The sequence below is a fragment of the Miniopterus schreibersii genome (genome assembly GCF_964146895.1).
Source record: "Miniopterus schreibersii genome assembly, chromosome: 9".
NCBI classification, from domain to species: Eukaryota; Metazoa; Chordata; class Mammalia; order Chiroptera; family Miniopteridae; genus Miniopterus; species Miniopterus schreibersii.
In genome coordinates, this window is record NC_138118.1 from 17,190,481 (window position 1) to 17,214,840 (window position 24,360).

Sequence of the window (24,360 nt, forward strand, 5' to 3'; positions counted from 1 at the left end):
AAATACAAAATAGAGGGCAATGTGAAACTGGTGAGACGTCTAAGGGGTTTAGCCCCACCCTTTACTGTACAGAGGGCCAGGAGATGTGAAGTAATATCCATGCGGTTACAGCTGATATTTGAGAACTGGAACCCGTATCTCTCAAACTAAGAATTCGGAATTTCTTTTGCCATGCCACTTTCACCAAATGGGAAAGCAAGGCTAGAGAAATCCCTAAGAGATGGCAACCAACAGCAAAAACTACTGCTTTGTCAGGAGTCAAAGTGGTGGTTCTCTCTAGGCCAGCACCATGAGCTATCCTGTTCTCCGGTACCTCTCACATCTAATATATTAGCTGGTGATTCAAATAAAAATGAGAGATGCTGAAGCTTATAAATAGGTACTTGTATCACTGAACATCCCAAAGAAGCCCACATGTCTGATCTCAAGGATCTAAAAAGACCCATGAACAAGATAACCTCTAGGAGCCTAACCTTTTAGCTCTGTGCCGGAGGGGCCCTATGGATTTGATCGTAAAAGCGAGGACAAAGGCAGATCTAAGATCCTAAGCCTGAGCCCAGCACACTCCTCCCACTGTTCTTTTCTTGTGCCCACCTAGCAGGATTAATGGCTGGCACAGTCCTGGAAAGAAGATGGATCTGTTGACTATGACTTGATAAAAATTAGCAAGTAGATGGGCACCAACCACAGCAGATGAGAAGCCTAACTTCTGCCTATAAGAGCCAGCCCAACAGGCAGAAACAGAAATACAATTAAATTAAGTCAGAAAACCTGCTATAGAAAATGCAATTACTCAAAGATACAAATAAATGTTCAAAGAAAATTGGACCCTGACAGGGTTAGTCAAGCTTCTAAATCCAGCTGGAGGCAGGCAGCTCAGGCTAATTCGCCAAGCAGGAGGACTGCAAAGCTGTAAGCTCTCCGCATTAGGATGCTGGCTAGGTTGGCCTGGTGATCACCACGTATCCCAGGACACCAATGGTGAGGAGCAATTTGGGGGCGGCTGTCCAATGATTCAGGGCTCCAGGAAGTAAGATGTGGGCAGAATGGATCACGGATGTGGAAGGCTGAGCACTGCAAGAAGGACAGGCTGGTCTCTGACATGGTAGAGAAACACGAAACAGAGTGAACCCCGCTTTCTCACCCCTCCTTATCCAAGAAGCATCTGGAAGATGTCCTACCTCTCGTTGCAGCACCAGTTCCTTGGTGAAAAGTGTTGCTTCCTCACTGAAGGGCTCTCCCTCCTGCACCAAGCCTGGGAGGTTTCGGGCGCCTCTGGGGCATTCAATGCCTGTGTCAGGAGAAAAGGAGAATTTGTGATGAAAAGGGGTCACTAGGCTTAGTGTTCAGCAAGGACAGTCCTCGGACACTTCTAATAAGGCAGGCATTTAGATCAGAATGCCATCATGTCTGAGACAAGGTAGAGATAGTAGGAGAAGGGAGAAACCAACACCATCACGGCAGCAACAGGGGAGAGGAGCTCTCACTCAGTCACAGCATCCAGGGACTGTCAGGAGGACCCAGTGAGTTCCAAGTTAGATGTGCAGGGAACACACGCACACCCACATGCGGGATGCGTCCTGTCTTGGACTCCTAGCTCCTTACAATCCTAGTCTCACTGCCTCAACCTCACTTACATAAATGGCTCTTTTACCTAGACTACACCAATACGCCCAGCCATTCTGCATTCTGAGAGCCATTCCAGCTGTCTCTCAGATATTTCCTCTTCACTATCTGATTTTCCCATCAAATTCAAAAGTGTTAACTCTGTCATTTTCCTCTTTAAATAAGCTTTCCCTTCTGTCCTCTGGCTATATTTTATCAATAGTATAATTAGTTTTTCATTCAGAATCAGAGACAGAAAAACAAAATCTGATGAAGTATCAGGTGTCTGGAGTCAGAGAGACCCAGATTCACATCCTAACTCTATCACTTAGCTTTGTGACCTTGTCAAGTAACTGTACCACTCAAAGCCTACACTGCCCTATTTCTAAAGCTAGTATAATAATACATCTACTTTATATCTACTTCACATGGTGGTTGTGTGAACTAGGGGAGATTATGTATGTAAAATACTTAGCACAATGCCTGACAGATGGGAAGGTTCAATACATTTTAGCTCTGATTACCTGATCATTATTACCATTATTACTCTTAACAGTTACCCATGCTCAAAATCTCAGTCATCTTTCACTCCACAACTGGCCTGTAAGATCCCTGAGGACACAATTCCATCCTTCACACTTCTTTGTATCCAGAGACAGTATTTTATACAAAATAGGTGCTCACTATCCAACTTAGATGGCCTTTTCTTCCTCTCTTTGATTTAATCATTCACTTTGCAAATACATTTATTGCTAACAGTGCTCATCTGTGACAGGCCATGAAATGGGTTGTGTTTTGATGTATAAATTAGACTTATAAATATTTCCCCCCAAGTCATATTGCAATAAAAAGCTGAACTAAGCTAGAGACATAGGAAAAGAAAACAACCAAATTACGGGGAGGACACATTTAGGGCCCATGTCTGTGATTCACTGCTGGTCGCTCCTGCTGCCATAAGGCAGAATGGTGAGGCGTTACCTCTTATTTACAAACAGCCTCAGGTGGAGGAACAAGAGACTTGGCATGGGGAGGCAAAGTAGCAGGGCATCTAGGCTACTGCAAACACCTGCTGGGGAGCGTTTGGGAGAAGAAGAGCCACTGCTGGGACAGAAGGTACATCGCTTATGGATGAAGCCAGGTGGCTGTTCATTGTTTCTGGCCACAGCACAGATTCAAGGTCATAAAGCTCAGAGGAAGAGGAATAGTTTATACCTTGGGTTTTCAGAAGCTCAAGAAGAGAGCTTTCTCCTCAAGTCTCAAGGCCTCATAAAAGAAATACATCAAGTCAAACCAAATGCCAGACAGGGAGCACACTGTAGCCACCTGAGCTGTGGCCAGGGCCATTCTCCCACCCAGCTGAGATCGGACAGCTGAAGGTCCCACCCAGCTGTCACACAGGTAACAAGATCACCAGGGCTGCCTCACTCCCGGCACCTCATGCCTGGCTGCACAGGGAAGTGAAGCTTATTTAGGTAAGACAGTAATAAACTCATAGAGCCAAAGAGCCTGAGATTAACCTTGAAGGGAGAGATAGGGCTGGAGTAAAATGGAATGAAAGATAGCCCATGGTTTTTACAATACCAACAGCCAAAAACACTTCTCATTTTATAACTGCAAACTAAGCAAGAATAGAATTGTCAGAGAGAAAAATAAACAAGTCTATTAAACTTTTTGGCCACATAACCATAGATAAAGCATTATTGCAGAAACAAGAATAATGCTAAAATAAGCGTTTGTTTCCACCCTTAGCAGCCATTTGGTTGGGCTATGACCAGGGCCTAGAATTGGGATGAGGCCAGGGCAACTCACCAGGCAGCAGGGACTAGGGGAAAGGACTTTCACTAAAAGGTCAAACAAGATAACTGAGTCTCACTTGTCGAGAAGATGTACACATTCTATTCCCCTGTCACTTTCTTGGTACTCTGAAATCTCAAAAGATCCTAGCAGCTCTCTCTGAATCCTGGGAGACCACTGAGTGATTCAATCCAGAAAACAAGATGGCTCAATGAACCCAGGGAGTTAAACAAGTCAAGCTGAAATGTACTCAAAATATCTTTCAGAAGACAGTCCTCTTCTGTGGTGACCAAAGCCCAACCACTCCACATAGAAGCAAAGGCAAAGGAGGGCCTTTGTTGAGTGCTCCTCCGCTTCCCAACAACTGAGCTCCAGCTGTTCAGGAGGAGGAAGCGGAAGCATGCTGTTTCCCTGCCCTTTTTTAAGTGGAAAAAGTAAACACATCCATGCACATCAATTCCTGTCGGGCAGGTAGGTGAGAGAAAGAAGAGGGGGACACAAAGCTGCTTGGGAACAAGAATATTATGTCTGCTTTTATAATCTACTTCCTTTTCTTCTGGGTGAACTCTTCTCCTCTACTTGTCTTCTCTGAAGTCACCCTTTCCTAGTCAAAACCTGTCTCACTGTCACATCGCAGCCCAGGGTCAGATGTAGCTTAGCTGACACTACTTATTAGGACAGATAGAGAAGTTGCATCTTAAAGACAGACCCAGTGGAAGCAGGTAACAGAGTTAAACCCAGGAGTAAGTCTAGATACAGGGGTGGGGAACCTTTTTTCTGCCAAGGGCCATTTGGATATTTATAACATCATTCGCAGGTCATACAAAATTATCAACTTAAAAATTAGCTATGAAAAAAGCTCCTAGGTTTATTTCCCACCTGCGGTTGCCTTGGCAGGGCCAGACCAAATGATTTCATGGGCAGGCTGTTATACGGCCCATAGGCCGGACATTCCCCACCCCTGGCTAGAAGAACAAAGGGAGAAAATGAACATTTACTGAGTACCCACGAGTATCCAAAAATTGACATAAGGCCCCAGATCACAAAGGTAGTAAGTGGCCTAGCTAACCCTTAGGTTGTCAGATATTAAAGCCATTGAGAAAAAGTACAGTTTTGGAGTTGAACAACACTGTAACCAGGTGGTGTTATAACCCACAATGGAGAGAGCAGGTAGGAGAGTCCAGGGTCCTGGGGCACTTAGTTTCCAGCTGGGCAAGTGAACAGACTCAGCTGGTATTTAGAAAACACGAAGAGGCACTTAGCACTGGGGTGGTCATGGTAGCAGAGTTTCAGGCACTGTCAGATAGAGCACAGGGGCCAGTTCCTTGCTCTGGGCAGGGGAATTCCTACACACAAGGGGAGACCCTAGGCAGAATACCAACACAGGGACTCAGACACATGGAGTGGGCAGGAGGAGGCAGAATCTATTATCAGACCAGGGGTCAAAGTCGGGGCCAGGATAGCAGGAGGGGTTTGATGATATCAAATGTATGACTGTTAGAAATCGATGCACCAAGCTAATCCTGCACATGAAAGATAGTGCAGGTGACTGTTTTTCAAACTTCAATTTTTATTTTGACCCATATACACATGTATATTTGGGTTTATATACTTTATGTAACAAAGTTTCCACAAAATAATGGTTAATCTTGACTACATGTGCTGTGCTCTGTCTCTCTTCTGTTCTATTTCATTAAAGAAAATAAAGATGGTTATTACATTGAATTAATTTAAGTCCTCCAGTGGGGCAAGACCCTCAGCTTGAGAAACACTGGTGTAGACCGAGGCGTGAAGACAGAATGCTGGCAAGGACAGGCAGGACCTGATGGCTTTCTTGGAGAGTTCAAAGGCTACCAAGTGCTTATTTATCAGCTTCTGGACTTGCTTTTGTGTCCCTATGGATCAAAGGACAGGGCAGGAAATATGCTGTCCACTAACAAGAAACCAAATGAGCGCTAACATTCTAAAGCTGAAAAGACAGGTGTCACTGCTGAAAACCCGGTGAGGACACATGCTGTCAGCCAGAAGAGTTGTACTGCGCCTTCCTTTCCCAAGAGTGCGGTCAGGAAGTGAACTCTGTCCAAGCTGCACCTTTATTCAAATGACTGCAGCACTGGCAGGGGTCTCTGATGTGCAGCTTTGTTACCAATATACGGCACTTAATAAATAAATAAATAAACAAATAAATAAAAAAGATCAAGGTAAAGAAAGTTGGGTTCTCAGAAAGCGAACCCGAGGCTATAGTTGCTGAGCTGGGCAAGTCAACACACAGCAATGGAGAGATCCCAAGGTGGTAAATACAAAGTGAGCCCTGGCTGGTGGCTCAGCTGATTGGAGCGTCATCCTGTACACCATAAAGGTTGCAGGTTTGATTCCCAGTCAGGACACATACCTAGGTTGTGGGTTCGGGGAGGGTAGAGGAGGCAAATGATGGATCAATGTTTCTCTCTCTCTCTCTTCCCTCCTCCCTCCCTTCCTCTTACTCTAAAAAAATAAAAATGTATCCTCAAGTGAGAATTAAAAATACCCACAAAAAACGAAGGGAGATAATAAGCAGAGGTCCAGAAGCTCCCTGGCGCCAGGTGAGGAAGTGCCGGTGATTCTGGATATGACTATTTCCACTCCCAGTGTCTTTCCAGATAATGCACCGTAACACACCAGGGCAGCGCTGCCTGCGGATACGGACGCATCAACCTGCTGTGCTTCAAACACCACAGGTGCAGATCAACAGTCAAATTTCCCCCGACACTTACAAGCCATTCAAAAACCAAAAACATTTAAATAATAATTAAAAAAAAAACCCTCTAAACCTAAAAAAAAAAAAAAAAAGAGTTCCTTCCTATTATGGAATGTGCCCAAATCAAGAGAGACACGCTGCCTGTGGGGCCTTCTCAGCTGACCTCCCACTCAGCTGAGAAGGCAGACAACCCCCCACCCTCCTGTTCCACAGGGCTCTAGGACTGCTCTGAAGCCCTACAGACCTACCTGCCCATAGGTAAAACATTATTTTTCACAGCTTTTCTATGCTTTCTGGATATGATGGCTGAACAAGACTATTTCAAAAACAAAACAAAACAAGGATTTGCCTCATTTTGTATGGTTCAGGAAGAGAGAATTCTACACTAGCCATCAGCACATGACAGTTATAGTTTCTGTTCTGCCACTGATCAAGTAGAAAACCTCTCCAGGCCTCATTGTCTCTGTCTATAAAATGAAGGAGCTCCAAAGTCTCCCCGTCCATAAAATCCTATAATTTTGGTTATGCCCTTTTAAGATTCCTCACCCAAGGCTTGACTCCTGGAGTATAGAGTGCCTCCTTTCAAATTTAAAATGCTGGACTACAGAGCATTCTATTAAAAAGAAATTATATATTTAGAGACATTGACTAACCAGGTAATTAACTCAAATACTTTGGTCAGTCAGCTTTGGAAAAGAAGTACAAATTCTTGTTAATGATACAATAATGGCCACAGAAGAGATTCTATTGATGGCTATGTACGAGTCATGTATCACTCTATTTTACACTGTACGTTGAGTTTTATGATAATTAAGCCTCTGGGCTCAGAGTGCATTTGCTTTTTCCTTTATTAGTAGCTAAAGGGAAGTAAGTGTGGCAAATCTGCCTTAGCTAGAAGTGGAAGCTTCCCAAACAAGAGACTGGGCATTAGGTGAAGAAAACAGAAATCTAGGGGAGACAATAAGCAATTGGAAGGATCAGTCACTGGTGCTTATCGCATGCCCACTGTGTGCTCACTACCACATTGGACACCGCCAAGGGAAGGGCACAGGAGGCACGCAGACATAATCTTTGCCTATTTAGGACACCTAAAAATGACACAGTTCACGTCACAGACCCGTCACTCCATTTCACTAATACGTATCAGTGCCTACTCTGGGCTAGGCACTGTGTTGGAAGGTGAAAACTCAATGATGAAAAGCAAAGACTCTGTGCCAATGAAGCTTAATTTCCATCATGAAAACATTACTTTCCTCTACCGTTGTATAAGACGTTATTGGTGGCTGAATTCACCATTCGCCTGTAGGTTGCAGAGCGTTAAAAAATAACATGTGATAATGGGATTATGTTAGGCACAAGCACGTGTGTCTAGGAGACTTGGTAGAATGGACAAGTCATTACGGGGCTCATCATGCCATGTCCCTTGTTAAGGGACAGCCTCAGGCATCTATGTTTTCTAGCACATGACCCTGGCTTCTGTCCTCTCCCCTCACCACAGATGGGGATGGAGGTCAGAGCAGAAGGTGGAGAATGACAGGGAGGGAGGGAGGAGAGTTGCTGCTGCACCTGATTGAAGGATAGCTTGCAATCAGGCTGGCAGAGGGAAAAAGCTCTGTCCAAGTAGAAATCAGGTAAGAAAGGTGTTTTTCTGGAATTTGAACTGGACTGGGTACAAAACAAGTCCATTGGGAGCTAGAGGGAGGGGAATACCTTGCACCAACATTGGAGCACGAATACTGGCTATCTACAGAAGTCCCTGGAATCTCAGGCCAACAGTCGCCCTCCAGGTTCCAGGATCTGTGAGATCTGACCTAAACTTGGAACCTGTTAGTTTCCTGGATGTTCCCATAAAACTGCTCTCTCTCCTCATTTGCTACCATAAGCAAGCCTAGGTGAGAACAAAATAATCCAAATAAAACTAAAACTAAGTTGCTTCTTAGGGTGGGTACTATATCATATTCAGATTTTACGCTTTCTAGGATCCAACACATGCCTAGCACATAGGGCCACTGTAGATCTTCAACAAATGCTGAATGAATATTAGGGAGAAGTACTTTAGAAAAGAACTACACAGAGAAGGAAATGGCTAATTAACTGTCAAGGTTGTAGACCTTATGCAAATAGTAAGAGAGGGGCCAATAGAACCCCTAACTACATACATCCCACTTTCCCATGGTTACATAGCACTTCAAGGAAGACAGACAGATAGACAAATAAACAAACAAACAAAAAACCCAGCAACACCCACTTACCCACTGGTCTTTAAATTAGAACATTTGGGAAATGCAGGTTCAATACAGAGAGGAAGTGGTCAACACTGACCAGCAATGTCAGCGAGACCTGAGGCTGGAGCACTGCAAAGATGTTTAGTTTCCAATATAACAAAGAAAAACAATTACCATTTCTGACCCTCTGTTTGGCTCTAGGAAGCTCTGTGACCAAATGGAAGTACAGAAAACTGGAGCACATTTAAAGAGAGCAATAGAAAACGACTCAGGTAGGGAGGCGTGCCTTTAAAGGAAAGGAAAGATAAAAAGTGCTAGATCTGTACAGCTCGGTTAAGCGGTGACTAAGGATGACACGACAGCAATCTGCAAATATCTGAAAGGTGTAAACACAGAAAGGAGGGAAAATGCTTAGCCTGAAAACAGGGGGTGTGCTTATTAGGGGAAAGAAAATCCGGACAAAATATTGGAAAAAGTTAGCATGGAGATGATTACTGGGTTATAAAGAAGTTTCCCAATGAAACTGAAAATGCTACTGTTTGATTCTAAAGCTGAAAGGTGGCCACTAAGCCTACCCTCTGCTTATGTGAAAGCAGCCCAGACCAGGGAACTGTGATTTTATTTTCTACATTTAGGGAAAACTTCTTTAATAATAGTCAAATCTAAGTACCTCTGCTTTAAACATTGTTCCCCTAAACTCCAACACAATTTTTGTTGATCAAAACACAGAGGAGACAAAATGGTAGTTTCGATGGGACTTTTGAAACAAAAACAGGCTTTATCAGCTAGCATTGGCATGTGCCTAGCTAGCAGATAAAGTGGAGCTGAGTATAGAGCCAGAGGTCAGACAGCTGGGAAAGGGGCAGGAGACTAGATGATCTCATCTGGTGAGGCATTTTCACCCCTGGTCTCGAAGAACCTAGGTAAGAATGCTGTAAAATGCTGTAAGTTTCCCAGATGGGAAAGTATGGACACCTCTCCCTTCTTTCTAAATACACAGTCCCTGGAGTAAACATCAAGGACATGGCAAAGCACAGAAGAACACCAAAATAAGCTTCCTGTCACACTGACTGCACTCCAATACCTTTGCCTGAGTTCCTGCTGCTGCAGCTAGACAATTTATAATTCACAGACTCTCAGCAGAGATTTTTTACCCCTAGATTCAATTAGTTCCATTTTTCTACTTTCTCTTGCCACCCTTCCCCCCACCAAAAAAACCCACAATTTTTTTTAAAAACCCACTACACATACAGGGTAAGATATTTAAATGCTGTATGTAGCCCAAGGAAAAAAACCATATTTAACTATGTCCAGGTCAATTTAAAATATTCTTTGGGGTTAACAATATTTAGATAGTTATTCCTTATCTAAGCATCAAGCACAAAATCAAGAACTCAAACCATTGCTACAAAATGCAGAGGAAGACAGGCCATCTGCCTGATTTTGAGAATGTGGTTATCACCTAAATATACATGCAAAGCCAAATCAGTTCACATTGTTGGTTCTCAGAAATGTAACACATCTCATACACCAAAGCTTGCTCTTAGTTCTGTCTCATAAGTTTTAAAGCAGAAATAATTTGGAGGTCTCAAGTTGCAAATGCTGTTAATGGAATCAGTTAACAATTGAGAACTGCAACCATCCCACTCTGGAGCAGCTTGTCCTCCATTTTCATGTTCTCAAAACAGCCCAAAAGAGCAAGGCAAACGGTAAACCAGTTGGTTCCTAAGAGTTAGTTCTACATGGTACGAGGCCTCAATTTGTATTGAAAGGGTCAGAAATGAAACAAGGATTTTGCATTATCTCAAATTCTTTCTTCTTTCCCTTGTTCTCTAAACCTGCTACTTTGCTCAGGGGAGATAGTGTCTTGTGGCCAATTTTGGAACATGTCACTGCTAAAGTTCTTTCAGTGACCAGAATAAAGGGATAAAAGAAGAATGAACAGATCCTAATTAAAGGGATCAAACTCCTCAGGTAATTGTAGTCAGGGAAGTCAGAATCAGTCAGGAGGTGAGACTGAAGCTGTTTTTAGTCCATAGCTCCAGTTGCTGAGGTAGACTTTGATTTGGTGATGTTTGATGCACTTGCTGAAAGACCAGAAACTGAAGTTAACTGGGAAGAGGAGCAATAAGATGCAATCTTCAAAATGCAATGCAGTCCCCTGTGGGGAGAGGGAAGGGGCGAAGGGGAGGCATCTGCGAAAGGAGGTGCAGTCCTTGGCTGTAAATGTGCCTTAAAATGTTCTGATCTGAGTTCTGATCAATGGCATGACCTAGGAGAGAGCTGATGGTTCAGGTCTCTTCTCTAATTGTTGTTAGCCTATTCATGGCAGACCCCATTCTGTAGTAATTTTGAGTTAAGGGATATATGCCAGTTCTCTCTGTATCCCCAGTATCTGGCAAATAATAGATACTCAATAATTATTTGCCAAACGAATGCCAGAGAGGAGAAAATCTAACAGGGATAAATGCAACAAACCCATTCTAACAATGTCCTATTCCAAGTTCCGAATGCATACTAGTTAACACTTGGTGAGTTCATGAGGATTTCTAGTAACTCTTATTTCTAGGACCAAGGCGAGTCAGTGTTAAATGCTAAATCACCGAACATTATCCAAGGAGACAAAGAAGAGATGGCTTAGGGGCCTTATTGCGTTTTTCTGGCTCTCAGTCTAGCTGGGCAGTGTGCAGAACTGGCTTCACCAACTTGACTTATCACTGGCTTTAGACACCAAAGAATCATTCCCAAAAGGAAGAAACGTGTTTGAGCTGGTACGGATAACAATTGGGCCAGCATCAGAATAACCTCTTATAAATGTCCCTATTGCAGAGCAAGATCTGAAAACAATGATTTTCAAAGAAAGAAAAAACTCTCACTGATTAACGAGGCCTTTCCCTTCCCTGGCATCCCAAGAGCATGGCCATAAACAATCCAGCCAGGTAGTCTCTGGAATGGGTTTGAGGAGGGGGTTGGAGATGGCAGACAAGCTGTCTGCTTCCCAATACATATTCATTTTGGGGTTTGCTACAAGCAGCAGCTGCAGTATTATCATCAACCAGGAGCAGAATGAAACAACTGGGCAAAAGAAAGAACTATGCCCTCCAAAAATGTTTTCTCTTGGGTTTCTCTTCATTTTCCATATCAAAACAGCAACCTTCTATCTTTATTACATAGAAAACAAAGTATTTGAGGTCAAAAGGTAGGGCAACAATGGTCTTTCTAATGACAAGACAGCTATATGGATGGCTCAAGCTTTTATGTAACACCCTGGCACCATGGAGACAGCACCTAACACGCACAAACCCCAAGTGTGAGCAACGAGGGGGAGTTGGTTTCTATGAGAACCTCAACTTTTGTTTTCTCTGACTTATTTTAAACATGTTAACTTTATCTCTGAATCAAATAAAACTTAGATTATCCCCCCCCCCCTTCATTTTTGGCACTGAAGAACTCCAATCAGTATTTTAAATTCCAAGTTAATGGATAAAGAGAAAAATTTGAATCCAAGGTCCAGGCTGGTAGAGAATAGCTACAGGGTTGCGAGAAAGCCACAGGAAATACGCACTTGGATCTTTTAAGTAAAGCTTCCAGAAGGTATTCTGGCACACACCTGGCAGCCAAATGTAAAAGCTACTTACCTGCATAAATTTAGAGTGACTTTTTCTAAACCAAGTTGTGTTGTTGTTTGAACAAAATGGTTCTAAGATGTGTGGAGTGTACTTCCAAACTATCGGCCTTCTTGATTCCACTCACAGAAACTTGCTCTGAGCCTCTCCTCCTGAGGCAAGTGAAATGTAAATGTCTAGAGATGTCTACTCAGCTAGTGGAACCGGAGAAGAAACCAGCCAGTGTCAGGAATACTAAGGCATGAAAACCAAGAACAATAAATACAGCACTGAAAGCTGAGAAACTCTTCAAGAGCCCTTTACCTCACTAGCTGTACTAATAAATAAGCAAATCCAGATAGACAGACATACATGCAAGGGCAGGGGCAGGGGCAGGGGCAAAAAGGAATTCTAAAAAGCCAAGGTTCTTCAAGAGCACAGGATGATCTTGGACATATAAGTACATTTTATCCTGATGAGTAACTTGACTTCTGGGCCATGGATGAAGGAAGCGTGGCAGTCTTTTGTTGTCGTTGTTACCATAATGTAAAGGGGTAAACAGACAATTTCTGCAGGCTAAATCCAGCCCGCAGCCTGTTTTTATACAACCCACGAGTGAAGAATGGTTTTTACATTTTAGAAAGGTTAAAAAAAAATCAAAAGAATATTCTGTGACACATGAAAATTGTGTGACATTCAAACTTCAGTTTCCATAAATAAAGTTTTACTGGAATTCAGCCACACTCTGTTGTCTATTTGTGACAGAGGCCGTATGGCCCACAAAGCCTAAAATACATACTATCTAGCCCTTTACAGGAGATGTTTGCTGACTCTTGCTCTAGAGCACATTGTAGGCTGGTTAAAAATAAATAAATCCAAGCAAGGCACAGAGTTCAGCTTCCCAGAACTAGAACATCAGTACAGGTGAGAGCATAAGAATATCTTAAATAATAATAAAAACAATACTAAAAAAGTTTATGGTCGTATGGTCTACAAGGTAAAAGGGAAGGGCACATGGCTCAAGGGAAACTGTCTGAGGCAGCTGAATTAACCACAGGTGTGTGGCCTCAATATGCCTCTCCTGCACCCTGTTTTAGGAATGTTCCTTCTCCTGCATTTGTGGTCTTTCCCCTTTATTCCCACAGACTCAGATGTCCCCATTCAAAACTTACACCCCCTAAACACAAACCTTGACATTCCAGAGTTGCCATTCTTTGTTCCTCACCATAACTACTTCCCTCCACTCCCTGACAACAGACCTTCGCTCCCATGATTTTATACTCCGGCTTTATCTTTCTGTGAAACTCTACGAGGAAAAGTGCCTTCCTCACTGGCAACTCTGATAATCTCTTCTCAGTGGGAGCCCTACTAGGTCTCTATATGGCATTCGACACTGCATGAACCCTTTACTGAAACTCTTTCCTCCCCTTGCTTCTCTTTAGTGGTGTCCTATCTCTCCGGGCTGCTGGTCTTGTCTATTGTTGTTGCCTCAGTTCTGCCCTCTTTTGACTCCGCACTGTCTCTTGGAAAGCCCATCCATCTTCACGTGCTCCATCACTGTGATCAGGCAGAACCCACAGACCTGGAATCTTAACTGTCCTCTAAGCTCTAGATCCAAGTCCCAAATATCTGACAGACATTTCCCCTTGGATGTCCTCCTAATACCTCAATTCAAAATGTCTAAAACCAAACTCATCTTCCTCACTCTCCTCCTTTTTCCCTTGTCCCTATTCTGTTTTCAGTACTTTCAGCACATCCTCCCAATCTGAAAAACTCACTTATCTTTGATTTGTCCCTACTTTATCCACACAGCCCAACGACTGCTATATCTTATCAATTCCATTAATTTCATCTCCATAGTTGTTTGTATAGTCCATAGATTCCTCTCAATCTTCAATATAATTCAGCTTGCTCAGGCTCCTGTCACTTTTAGCCAATAATCTTCATACAAACACACACATATTTGATTTTAGAGAGAGAAGAAGGGAGAGGGAGAAGAGAAACATCGATCAGCTGCCTTCTGCACACCCCCTAGACATATGCTCTGACTGGGAATCGAACTGGTGACCTGTCGGTACACTGGATATCACTCAACTAACTGAGCCACACCGGCTGGGACAAGCATCTTCTGATTTACCTGCCTGCCCCCTATTTCCCCTTATACTTGATTCTTCCCACACACAGCTAACAGATTAGTTATCCTAAAGCAAAATATTCTGCTCAAAACCCTTCAGTGGCTTCCCGCGGTTTCCCATATAAACTTAGAGCTTCACAATCTGACATTTAGGCCCTCTCTAAGATTTGGTCCAGTTCCTTGGGAACATATAAAACATTCATTACCTACTTGACAGCGCTTCAAATATCTGAAGACAGCACAACATCTATTTCGTCTCATCTTCATGTCTTATTTTCTCTAGGCTAAACATCCCAGGTCCTCAAAAAACATGGGTTTTGATCTGCTACCATTCTACTGTTTTTCCAGTTTTAGCCCACATAACATGAAGGGAATCTTCAAACTGGAAATACATTTTTAGCTGATTTAATTAAAAAGGTCTGATGGGGTAGTGGGTACATCCCTTCTCATGGCTTTGAGAGCCACGTTTGGAGGCTGAGGCAGAGAGATCTGCTGCCTTTGTTGGATGAATGGGGGAGGGGTGTGAAGGGACTGCACACCAGTCCTCCCTCCCTGGGACCAGGCAGATGGACTTTACTCCAGGCAGGACGCTGCAGCAAGAGAGACAATTCCATTTGTGCAGCAGGAATCCCGGGCCGAGGGAAAGGAAGCCCTAAGGGACTGTGTGGGAGAGGCCGAGCCTGTCCTGTGGAAGCCCACTCTCATTCTCTGTCTCTCAGCAGCAGCCCCAGGCATGATGCGGAGACCCTGGTGGTGTAGTGACAAGCAGTCTATTCATTTCCTTCTCGCATTCACTGGGCTCTCTGGGATAAAAAAGGTACAGCAAATCCAAACACTGCCTAGAACCCACTCAGCGAATCCAGGGAAAGAGTGTTCTAGTGAAGTGGTCATTTCCCTGTCTGGGAGACCGGAGGGAACAAGAGGGCCTCTGCATCCTTTATTCTCCACGGCTGCAGCACTGCAGAAACAACTATTTCAGTCATCGCTGCGGCCAGCGAAAGCACCACTTGCACTTAATTGAGGCTTTTTAGCTCCTGTCACACTGTGCCCACAGGGCACCAAGCACCAGGATTTGAACTGTGACACTGGATGCAAAGCTTCAGTGGGAAAGCGGGAGAGAAGGGAGGACAGTCAGGGAGAAAACACAGTACCTGAGGGACAAGCTTCCAGATTTTTTGCAGCCAAATGGGAGATAGTAGCCTGTCTCATCAGCTGCGCCTGTCTTCAAGAAAGCGGAAAGCTGCTCTAGTGCACTTACTGCACAACTGAAGGGCAGCACTAGACACACACCCTGGATGGGAAGCTTGCCAAAAATCATGATTTCTAATACAGGAGTGACAGGTGAGGAAGTGGAGAGGGAGTGCTTAGGGAGGGTGGGAGCAGAGACTTCCTGAACACAGCCGGTGATCAAGCACGCTGCCTGATGATTCCTGGTGCTTGTGACAACCCAGGGCCATGTGCTCACTAGCTCAAGGAAAGAGGGTGACGAAAAGGGAGGGAAGGGGAAGGAGGCTGACTGAGAAAAGCACAGTCTCTGAGCCTGAGCTTACATGTCCACTCCTATGGCAGGAGACAGCAGCTGTCCTAAAGACTCAGATCAGAATCTGACATTTGTGGGAACTATGATACCAGGGCAGTGCCTACCTACCGATGGGCACACACCCTCTGTGTTAGTGTCTGAAGCGGCAGAGACCAGAGACAAGAATGGGAAGATCCACTGGCACCGCAAACCTGAGAATAAAGTTTCATTCCAGGAAAATGGGGAGAGGAGCCACTCCTTGTATCTCACACCTTTCCCATCTCTTCCAAAGCCTTAGGGTGTCTCCAGTTTCCTTGCCCCACCCTGAAAAAGTCTATGATGGCCCGTTTGTGCCTCCTCGCTGACTTTTATTCCAGGTTCCCTCTCCACTACACCCTGGCCCCACTCCACATTAGGCAGGTCTTGTCCAGTATCACAAGCCAAAGGAAAGGCCATTAGCTAAAACCTGAGACTGTGGATACTGACTCCTCAGCAGGGCCAAGTGGCAGAGAATCCCCCCTCCCCGAGAGGGAGCAGTGCTTCTCCTGAAGTGTGTCCCCTCCACACCTTCCTATTATGCCCAGGATGGGGCACATGAGGCTTGTGACTAGGCACCTGAATTAAAAGAAAAATGTCAGGGTACACATCGTTGTAGGGAATTTTGAGGACTCTGGAAAGCTGTACATTTTGTCAGCGCCTGTCTTATATACAGTAACTATATTTTGTTTCTGTAGTTTTTGTCATTAAAGTAATCTTGTGCCCTCTAAAATTATAAAACAAACAAAACAAACGATCAGTCACGCACAGGGTTCCTTTTTTCTGTGCCCTCCCTCTGCCGTCTAGCAAGTGCCTGGATGCTCTCCCACCCAAATGGATCCCTCGGGGTCAGAGGCAACTAGATCTTCTGGCACAAGAACTCTTCAAATATGGATGGGGGAGGGGTGGGAGGCTTTTTCCATGTCAGACAACCATCCCAGGGAGACACCAGTTCATGGGTGACAAAGAGGACAATTGTGTGCAAGAGGGTGGGGAGCAGTGAGACACATTTCACAGCAAAACAATTTCACAGAAAAACAGAAACAAGAAAAGTGTTTTTTATGGAGGCCGTCTCCCCTAATGTCACTAAACTGGGAAATCCTATATTCTGTAATTCACTCATTCTTAGTAGACAGCTGTTCAGGCTTGAGTCAGGAGCAAAGGTGAATGCTTTGGAGAGGAAGGAGGGATTTCTCCTAGCTCCATGACCTGTCAGTATTTGGGCTGCCACAAAAAGTAGGCTCACTTCTCTACTCGAAAACTAATTTGCTCCCCATATAGTAAATGAGAGAATCATACTGCAGCTCCAAAGGGAGCCCGGGCCAACCCCACAGGAGGAAACGTGCATGTCCACTCCTGCCTCAGGGCAAACAGTATCAGAAGAGAATGGGGGGAGCTGGAGGTACCCAGTTCAGTCCAAACCACTGAAGTCACCTTGTGTGGACTGAGAGAACGGGCATTTATAATCTGATGGGGCCCTAGCATTCTTATTTCCCTGTTACCAATGCTCTGGCTGAGACACTGTAATGTATTAATCTTTGTAGATGAGTGATGTGGTTTAAAATACTGCAGGGTTTGGCTGTCATTCCCTCCCCTGGGGTCTCAAAATAACTCCACACAAATCATTTTTGCTAAACACTCATCGGGCAGCTCTTCCCTGCCAGAACACACGCATCTTATGTAAGTGGAGGAGCCACCTAACTTGCTGGAAGAGGGCGTTCCCAGGGAGCGGTACAGCTCGCTGCTCCTGAGGCCCTGCAGAGCAGGGTTTTAAACCCGTGCCAAAAATCAAGCACACAACACAGCCTGGCCTAAGCTTCCTCAGCAAGAGAGCCCCCCAGGAAATTTAGGCAGTCAGAGCAGGGAAGGTCATCCAATTCATAGCTGCTTTAGTAACATGTGCAACCCGGACGTTTAGGTACAATCTAAACAAACCTTGCACAGACACAGTACCCTTCAAAGACGGGGTATCTGACTTTCCAAACTAATCTTCAACCACTGCCCCTGTTGCAGCAGACATGGCAGCCGTATTCAACTATGTGCCCTTTTAAATAATGATGGTTTTTCAAGGCTCTCTCTTTCCGTGGTGGTTATACACTTTTTCTCTTCATGTATCCGGCATTTTTTGGAGAGAAGGCCCACAGCTTTCTAAGATATGTAAAAAGATTGGTGACCACTGCAAATAAAAAAGAAACTGAGCTACCACCGCAAATAAAAAAGAAACTGAAAAGAAATTCATTTAAACAACTCAGAGCTGAACTGCAGCAAAATAATCTGTTGGCAACCGGTGGCTTGGCTGGGCGGAAGCTCAGTAAAGAATGCTCAAGAAATGAATGAACCTGAGCGCTTGAAGTCACTGCCCTTGTGGTCCTGTGAAAATGACCACAGGACCAATTCGGGATGTTTATTAACAACTGAAGTGAAGACACTGAACCTACTTATACAATATCAGATGAGAGAACAAACACAAAAAGATTCAAACAGGCAAGAATCAGGGGTGAAAGGTAACAAGATAACATTGAAAAGGGATAATACGCAGTGCTCAACAGAAGAAGGGTGGCATGGTTTAATTCAAATTAAAAACACGTACATTTGCCTACAGTTCTATGTCACACGAAACCTAAAGGGAAACTTGAGGAAGAAAACCACATTGCTGAGGTCAGGAACAGGGTTGTTTAATATGATGCCCAGTGCCCTGCTTTGGCACATGGCAGTCTGTTATTGGATGTCTTTTCCTGTGTAGACAGATAATCTTATAGGCTGTGCTGAACTCCTTAAAAACATATTAGGAAACAGTTGGTATTTTCAAAGGCAGGTTTATACAGGGTGTCCCAAACACATGTATACACACTTTAACAGCTGATATCTCAATTGATGTTTCTTTCTTTTCAGCCAGACTAAGCTTCGAACAAAGGAAATTCATCCTAAAATGCTACTGGAAGTTTGAAAATGCAGCTGACGTACAAACACTGCTTTAATAATTATTCAAAGTGTGTATACATTTTAGGGACATATGATGTCTCAAAAAATGTATACACACTTCAACAGCTGATAACTCACTTAATTTTCACTCCTTTTCAGGTTTAACTGACTTGAAATAATGGATGAAGCCAGACTAAGCTTTGAACAAAGAAAATTTATCCACTAGGCTTTTATATGGGGATACATAAAAGATAAAGTTTATGGTACAAAACTGGCAACAGCTGAAGAATTGAGGGCACACAAATACCAAATAAAATGATTCTTGATGTTTGCAATTCCATTGCTTTGCGTTATCAGCAGTGCCTGGAACAGAATGGTCATCAGGTTGAAAACAGATATTGACAAAAAATAGTATTCATTTCTGTAGTCTTTTAAAATTTGAAACTATGTTAATAAACACTGACTTTATAATCATTCAAAGTGTGTATACATTTTTGGGGGGACACCCTATATATAATTAAAAGTTTCCTGAAGTATATCAAGAGACAGGGGAGACTGGTCACAAGGAAATTCACTGAATAACAACAGCTACTACGACTTGAGTGCTACTTCTTTTGTTAGGTATTGCAGTTAAGTACTTTTTAATTTATGTTATTTAATACTTAGTACATCCTTCATTTACAGATGAGAAAACTAATGCAAAGACAGATTAAATAACTTGCCCTAGATCAGAGTGTTTATAAATGGCAGATCCAGAATTTGTGCCTATTCCTGATTCTAAAACCCGTATTTGTAATGAACACACTAAAGTGTCTCCCTGCCAAAAGGGATATATCACAGAATTCCCAAAGCTGGAGTAATGAAGACACCCTTGAGATAATCTTTGTCCACCTCTCATTATATATGAGGGAGGAGAGCAAGGACCAGACACCGAGCGTCCTGTCTCTGAAATCACTTACTTTTCCTCTGTACCACACCACTACACAAGTTTGCAGGTTCTACCCAGACATGTAGCGAAAGCTCAGCATCCCCTTTCCTCCCCTGGTTTAAGGCACTCACAATGACTAAGTAGAGAAAGGAACAGCGCACAGTGATGCTCTCCTCAGGATGTAATGGTGGGGTAGGTAACTCAGTATACCATCAACCCATCCGCCCACTATTAACTGAATTTCTAGTATGTCCCAAGGGCCAAAACTCCACCCAAAGAAACAGTTACAAGGATCATGCAATGACAGCGGGAGCAGAGGATGCCATGTGAACACAGAAAGGGAAAAGGAAGCATTCTAGAGAATCAAACTTGGCGTGCAGTCTTAAAGAATGAATAGCTGTCCAGAGAAACACGCAACGAGCAGAGCTGTGGGGGTGGTTTACTGATGCTCCCAATGTTTACAGTGGCAGGCAGTAGAGGTGGGATTCAAGAGGGGGAGCAAGAGCGAAGTGTACACCTGTGCCTTGGAACGGCATTCAAGTTTCTTCTGAGAACCACAGCCCAGGTCAGGATATATGAGAGCTGGTCCTTGGGAGAGCACAACATTAAGTCTTCTACTACACTCACTTCAAGTCAGAAAAGGAACTGGCTTAGGAAAATACAACTGCTTTCTTTCTCCCAACAACTTATTTTTATAATTTTATAGACATCAAAGAAAGTAATAATATTCAAACTCTCTGTGTGTTTAACTACTACCTAAACACAACTTTTTGTTATCAAATTTCTTTTTAATTAAAATCAGGATCTATTTGACAACCATTATTGTAGCTTTCTTCTTCCCTCTGTCAATATCTAATCATCAAACCTCTGCTGAGAAATTCAAAGGGAGCTGAAACTGTAAAACGTTGACGCTTTTTCAATGACACACCTGATAAAGGGTTAATATCCAAAATATATAAGGAACTCATACAACTTAACAAAAGGAAGACAAACAATCCAATTTAAAAATGGGCAAAGGACCTAAATAGACCCTTCTCCAAAGAGGACATACAGATGGCCAAGAGACATGAAAAAATGCTCAAAGTCACAAGTTATCAGAGAGATGCAAATTAAAACCACAATGAGACATCACTTCACACCGGTCGGAACGGCTACCATTAATAAATCAACAAATGACAAGTGCTGGCAAGGACGTGGAGAAAAGGGAAGCCTAGTACACTGCAGGTGGGAATGCAGACCGGTACAGCCACTGTGGAAAACAGTATGGTGTTTCCTCAAAAAATTAAATATGGAACTACCATTTGACCCAGTGATCCCATTTCTAGGAATATATCCTAAGAACCCCCCCCCAAAAAAAACCAATCAGAAAGAACTTTATGTACCCCTATGTTCATAGCAGCTCAATTTACAATAGCTAAGATCTAGAAATAGCCCAAGTGCCCATCAGTAGATGAGTGGATAAAAAAAGCTGTGGCACATTTATACCACGGAATACTACGCAGCTGTGAAAAAGAAGGGTCTCTTACCCTGTGAGACAGCAAAGAGGGAACTGGAGAGTATTATGCTAAGCAAAATAAGCCAGTCAGAGAAAGACAAGTATCACATGATCTCACTCATATGTTGAATATAGTGAACTAAAATAAACTGATGAACAAAACAGATCCAGAGACATAGAAGCATGGAGCAGACTGAGGGATCTCAGAGGGAAGGCGGGGGTGGGGCAGTGGGAGGGGAGAGATTAATCAAAAAACTTATATGCATAAGTGTATAACCCATGGACACAGACAATAATATGGGGAAGGCCTGGGAGTGGGGTGGATGCAGGGTGGAGGGGATCAATGGGGGGATAAAAAGGGGGACATCTGTAATACTTTCAATAATAAAGATAAATTTTTTAAAAAGTTGACGCTTTTATGATTCATCTACACTTTACAAAAATCTTTAACTTTGTAGTATGCATATAATACATATGTATATAATATACATATACCAGGCAACAGGGACTGCAGGTCTCTGTGTTACTGAGACAACTTTCAAAACCAAGAGTATAGCCCTGGCCAGTGTGGCTCAGTTGGTTGGAGCACTGTCATGTGCACCGAAGGGTTGCAAGTTTGATTGCCAGTCAGGGCACAGACCCAGGTTGTGGGTTTGATCTCAAATCGGGGCACACATGGGAGGCAGCTGACCAATGTTTCTCACATCGATGTTTCTCTCTCTCTCTCCCCCCTCCCTTCCTCTCTCTCTAAATTCATTAATAATAAATAAAAAATCCTTGGGTGAGGGTAAAAAAAACAACCAAGAGTCCAGTGGGTTAAAGGGAGACACAGATATTTGAAGAAAAAAGAACTGTCTCAATGGAAGATCCGAACTGAAAAGCTTAAAATATTCTTTTAAAAAAAGAAACATTGTTCTGACATCCAAAGAGGACAAATCAAATTGGCCTCCTCCCTCAGTCCCTAAAAAGGAGAGGAAATGGTAGAGTATTAAGTGTCAGTTCCAGCCTTAATTAAGCTGTGTGACCTTGTCCAAGAGACACCTTTACTGAGTCTCAGTGTTTTTACTTGTTAAGTGGCAATAACAATAGCCCTACTTACCTCACAGCACTATAGCAAAATCCAGGACGGGAAAGTTTGTGAAAACACTCTGAAAAGTGTGTATTATTAAACAAATTAATACCTTTAAAGCAGCAATTTCCAACCTTTTTCATCTCATGGCACACATAAACTAATTACTAAAATTCTGCAGCATACCAAAAAATATACTTTTTGCTGATCTGACCAAAAAAAAAAAGGTATAATTGTTGTATTGGCCGTTGTCATTTAAAAAAAAATTTTATTTGACAATCTAAGGGAAAAGAGGTCAGTGCCCCTAACTAAATAAGTATTGCAGGTTTTAAAAATTCTTGCAGCACACTGGATGAAAATTGCTCTTTTAGAGGATAATCATCCCATAAATTTTAGTATATTTAAACATGGTCTAAACCACTGCTTGAAAACAGCCACTCTGGTGACAAGAGATACCTGTTAGCCCTCTTAGAAATATTTTTAGGAACTTTAGTTACCTGGAAAATGCAGAATAACCATACTTGAGATAAAAGGATACTACAAGGAAAACTTAATATGGATAAACACAATTCAAGAATACTTTTGATTCTAATGAGCATGTCAGGAGAAAGGACCAGCCTGGAGGGATGGGGTGCTGAAGAGGAGGAAAGGGCCTGCATCTCCCCAGAACATGGTTTTGACTGAAGTCCGTGAATTGTGAACAGACAGCAGCTGGGAAGTCAGGAAATAAATCAAGCTGCTGTTATTCACGCTCCCGGAAAGCTACAGCATGGACGGCAACAAGTGACAGTTACATGGGAAGAGAAATTGCATTCCTTACTTATTTTGTCCATTGTCATTTCAGTAATTTCTCTTCCCACCACTGCCATGCCTGCCACTAACTTGTAAATGAGGCATCAGGGTGGCATGGGAGTTCTTTCTCTGGATGCCACTGTTAATAAATACTAATCCTGCCCTGACCGGTGTGGCTCAGTGGTTAGGGCGTCGGCTCACGCACCAAAGCATCGAGGGTTCAATTCTTGGCCAAGGACACGTACCTGGTTTGCAGGTTTGATCCTTGGTCCTGGTTGGGGTGCATGTGGGAGGCAATTACTGTGTTTCCCTCACATCAATGTTTTTGTTTCTCTCTCCCTCCCTTCCACTCTCTCTAAAAATCAATGGAAAAATTATTCCCAGGTGAGGTAACAAATAAATAAATAAATAAATAAATAAATAAATAAATAGGGATCCTATTGAAAAGGAGACTGCTGACTCCTAAACCAGGAGACTTTTCATCAGTGTTCCCTCAGTTTCTACCTTCTGCCTTCTCTGATTCTGCTGCCAATCAATAGATCTCTTACTCGGGGACTGTGCAACACCCCCCACGACCGGGAATAAACTGTGGGAGTGGTTTATTGATGCTCTCAATACTTCCAATGGCAGAGGGTGCTACAGCACTTGGGAGAGGGAGCTAAGACAAGAAATGTTCCATTTAAAATACCACTACTGACTGCCCCCTGTTGAGAAATGTGCAATCCAGTCTTCCTCCCAGGCGCCCTCACCTGCCACCCACACCCATCCAAAGCGAACGCTTGCTGCATGTACCCTGTACATGCTTTGCATTTCAGTTTCAAATCTAGCTGCACCGATCTCCTTGTTCAGGTCAGAACATAATAATTTTGGCCTAAGGCTGTTGAACTACTTAGAGAAAAATAGATCAAACAGAATCCAATTATCAGAGTAAGTTATAAAGTGATTGTTGATTTGACTTGAGGTTCCAAGAAGGAAAACATACTCCACTCCAAAGTTTTCTATAGACTCCAAGAAATTGCAGTGTCATCTGAACTGGTGTTTAAAGTAGCTCTGGCTCAGGGTTGGGAGAGACAGTTCAGAAAAGGTGAGTGAGATCAAGAACAAGTTATGTCAGAGTGTGGCTCGCAGAGCTGGAAGTCATGGGACGAAGCCCCTGCTTTACCGCCAAATACAGTCTGTGACCCTGAGAATGGTGCCTCTGTTTCCTCACAGTGGATACTTTTCCACAGGAAGGCTGTCAGAAGCTGCCTGCGGGATAGGGAGGAAGAATGAACCCACTTGGCTTCACCCACATCAGGACCTAACCTTCCAGGATTGATATGTGCTAACCAGGACAGCGCTAAGAAATAAAACTCGTGCCCAGCTGGGCATGGCTCAGCGGTTGAGCATCGACCTTGGATACAGGAGATTGAGGTTCAATTCCTGGTCAGGGCACAAGCCTGGGTTGCAGGTTCGATCCCCAGTCGGGGGTGTGCAGGAGGCAGCTGATCAATGACTCT

General features: G+C 43.4%; 1 protein-coding gene across 1 annotated transcript in view; it reads right to left on the reverse strand.

Moving 5' to 3' along the window:
• The window catches only part of SND1 (staphylococcal nuclease and tudor domain containing 1), a 419,115-nt gene that overhangs the window by 97,343 nt on the left and 297,412 nt on the right, over window positions 1–24,360 (reverse strand). Inside the window, exon 16 of the mRNA XM_081146624.1 lies at window positions 1,182–1,291. Coding sequence (XP_081002750.1) covers window positions 1,182–1,291 — 110 coding nt within the window. The remainder of the gene's footprint in view (window positions 1–1,181; window positions 1,292–24,360) is intronic.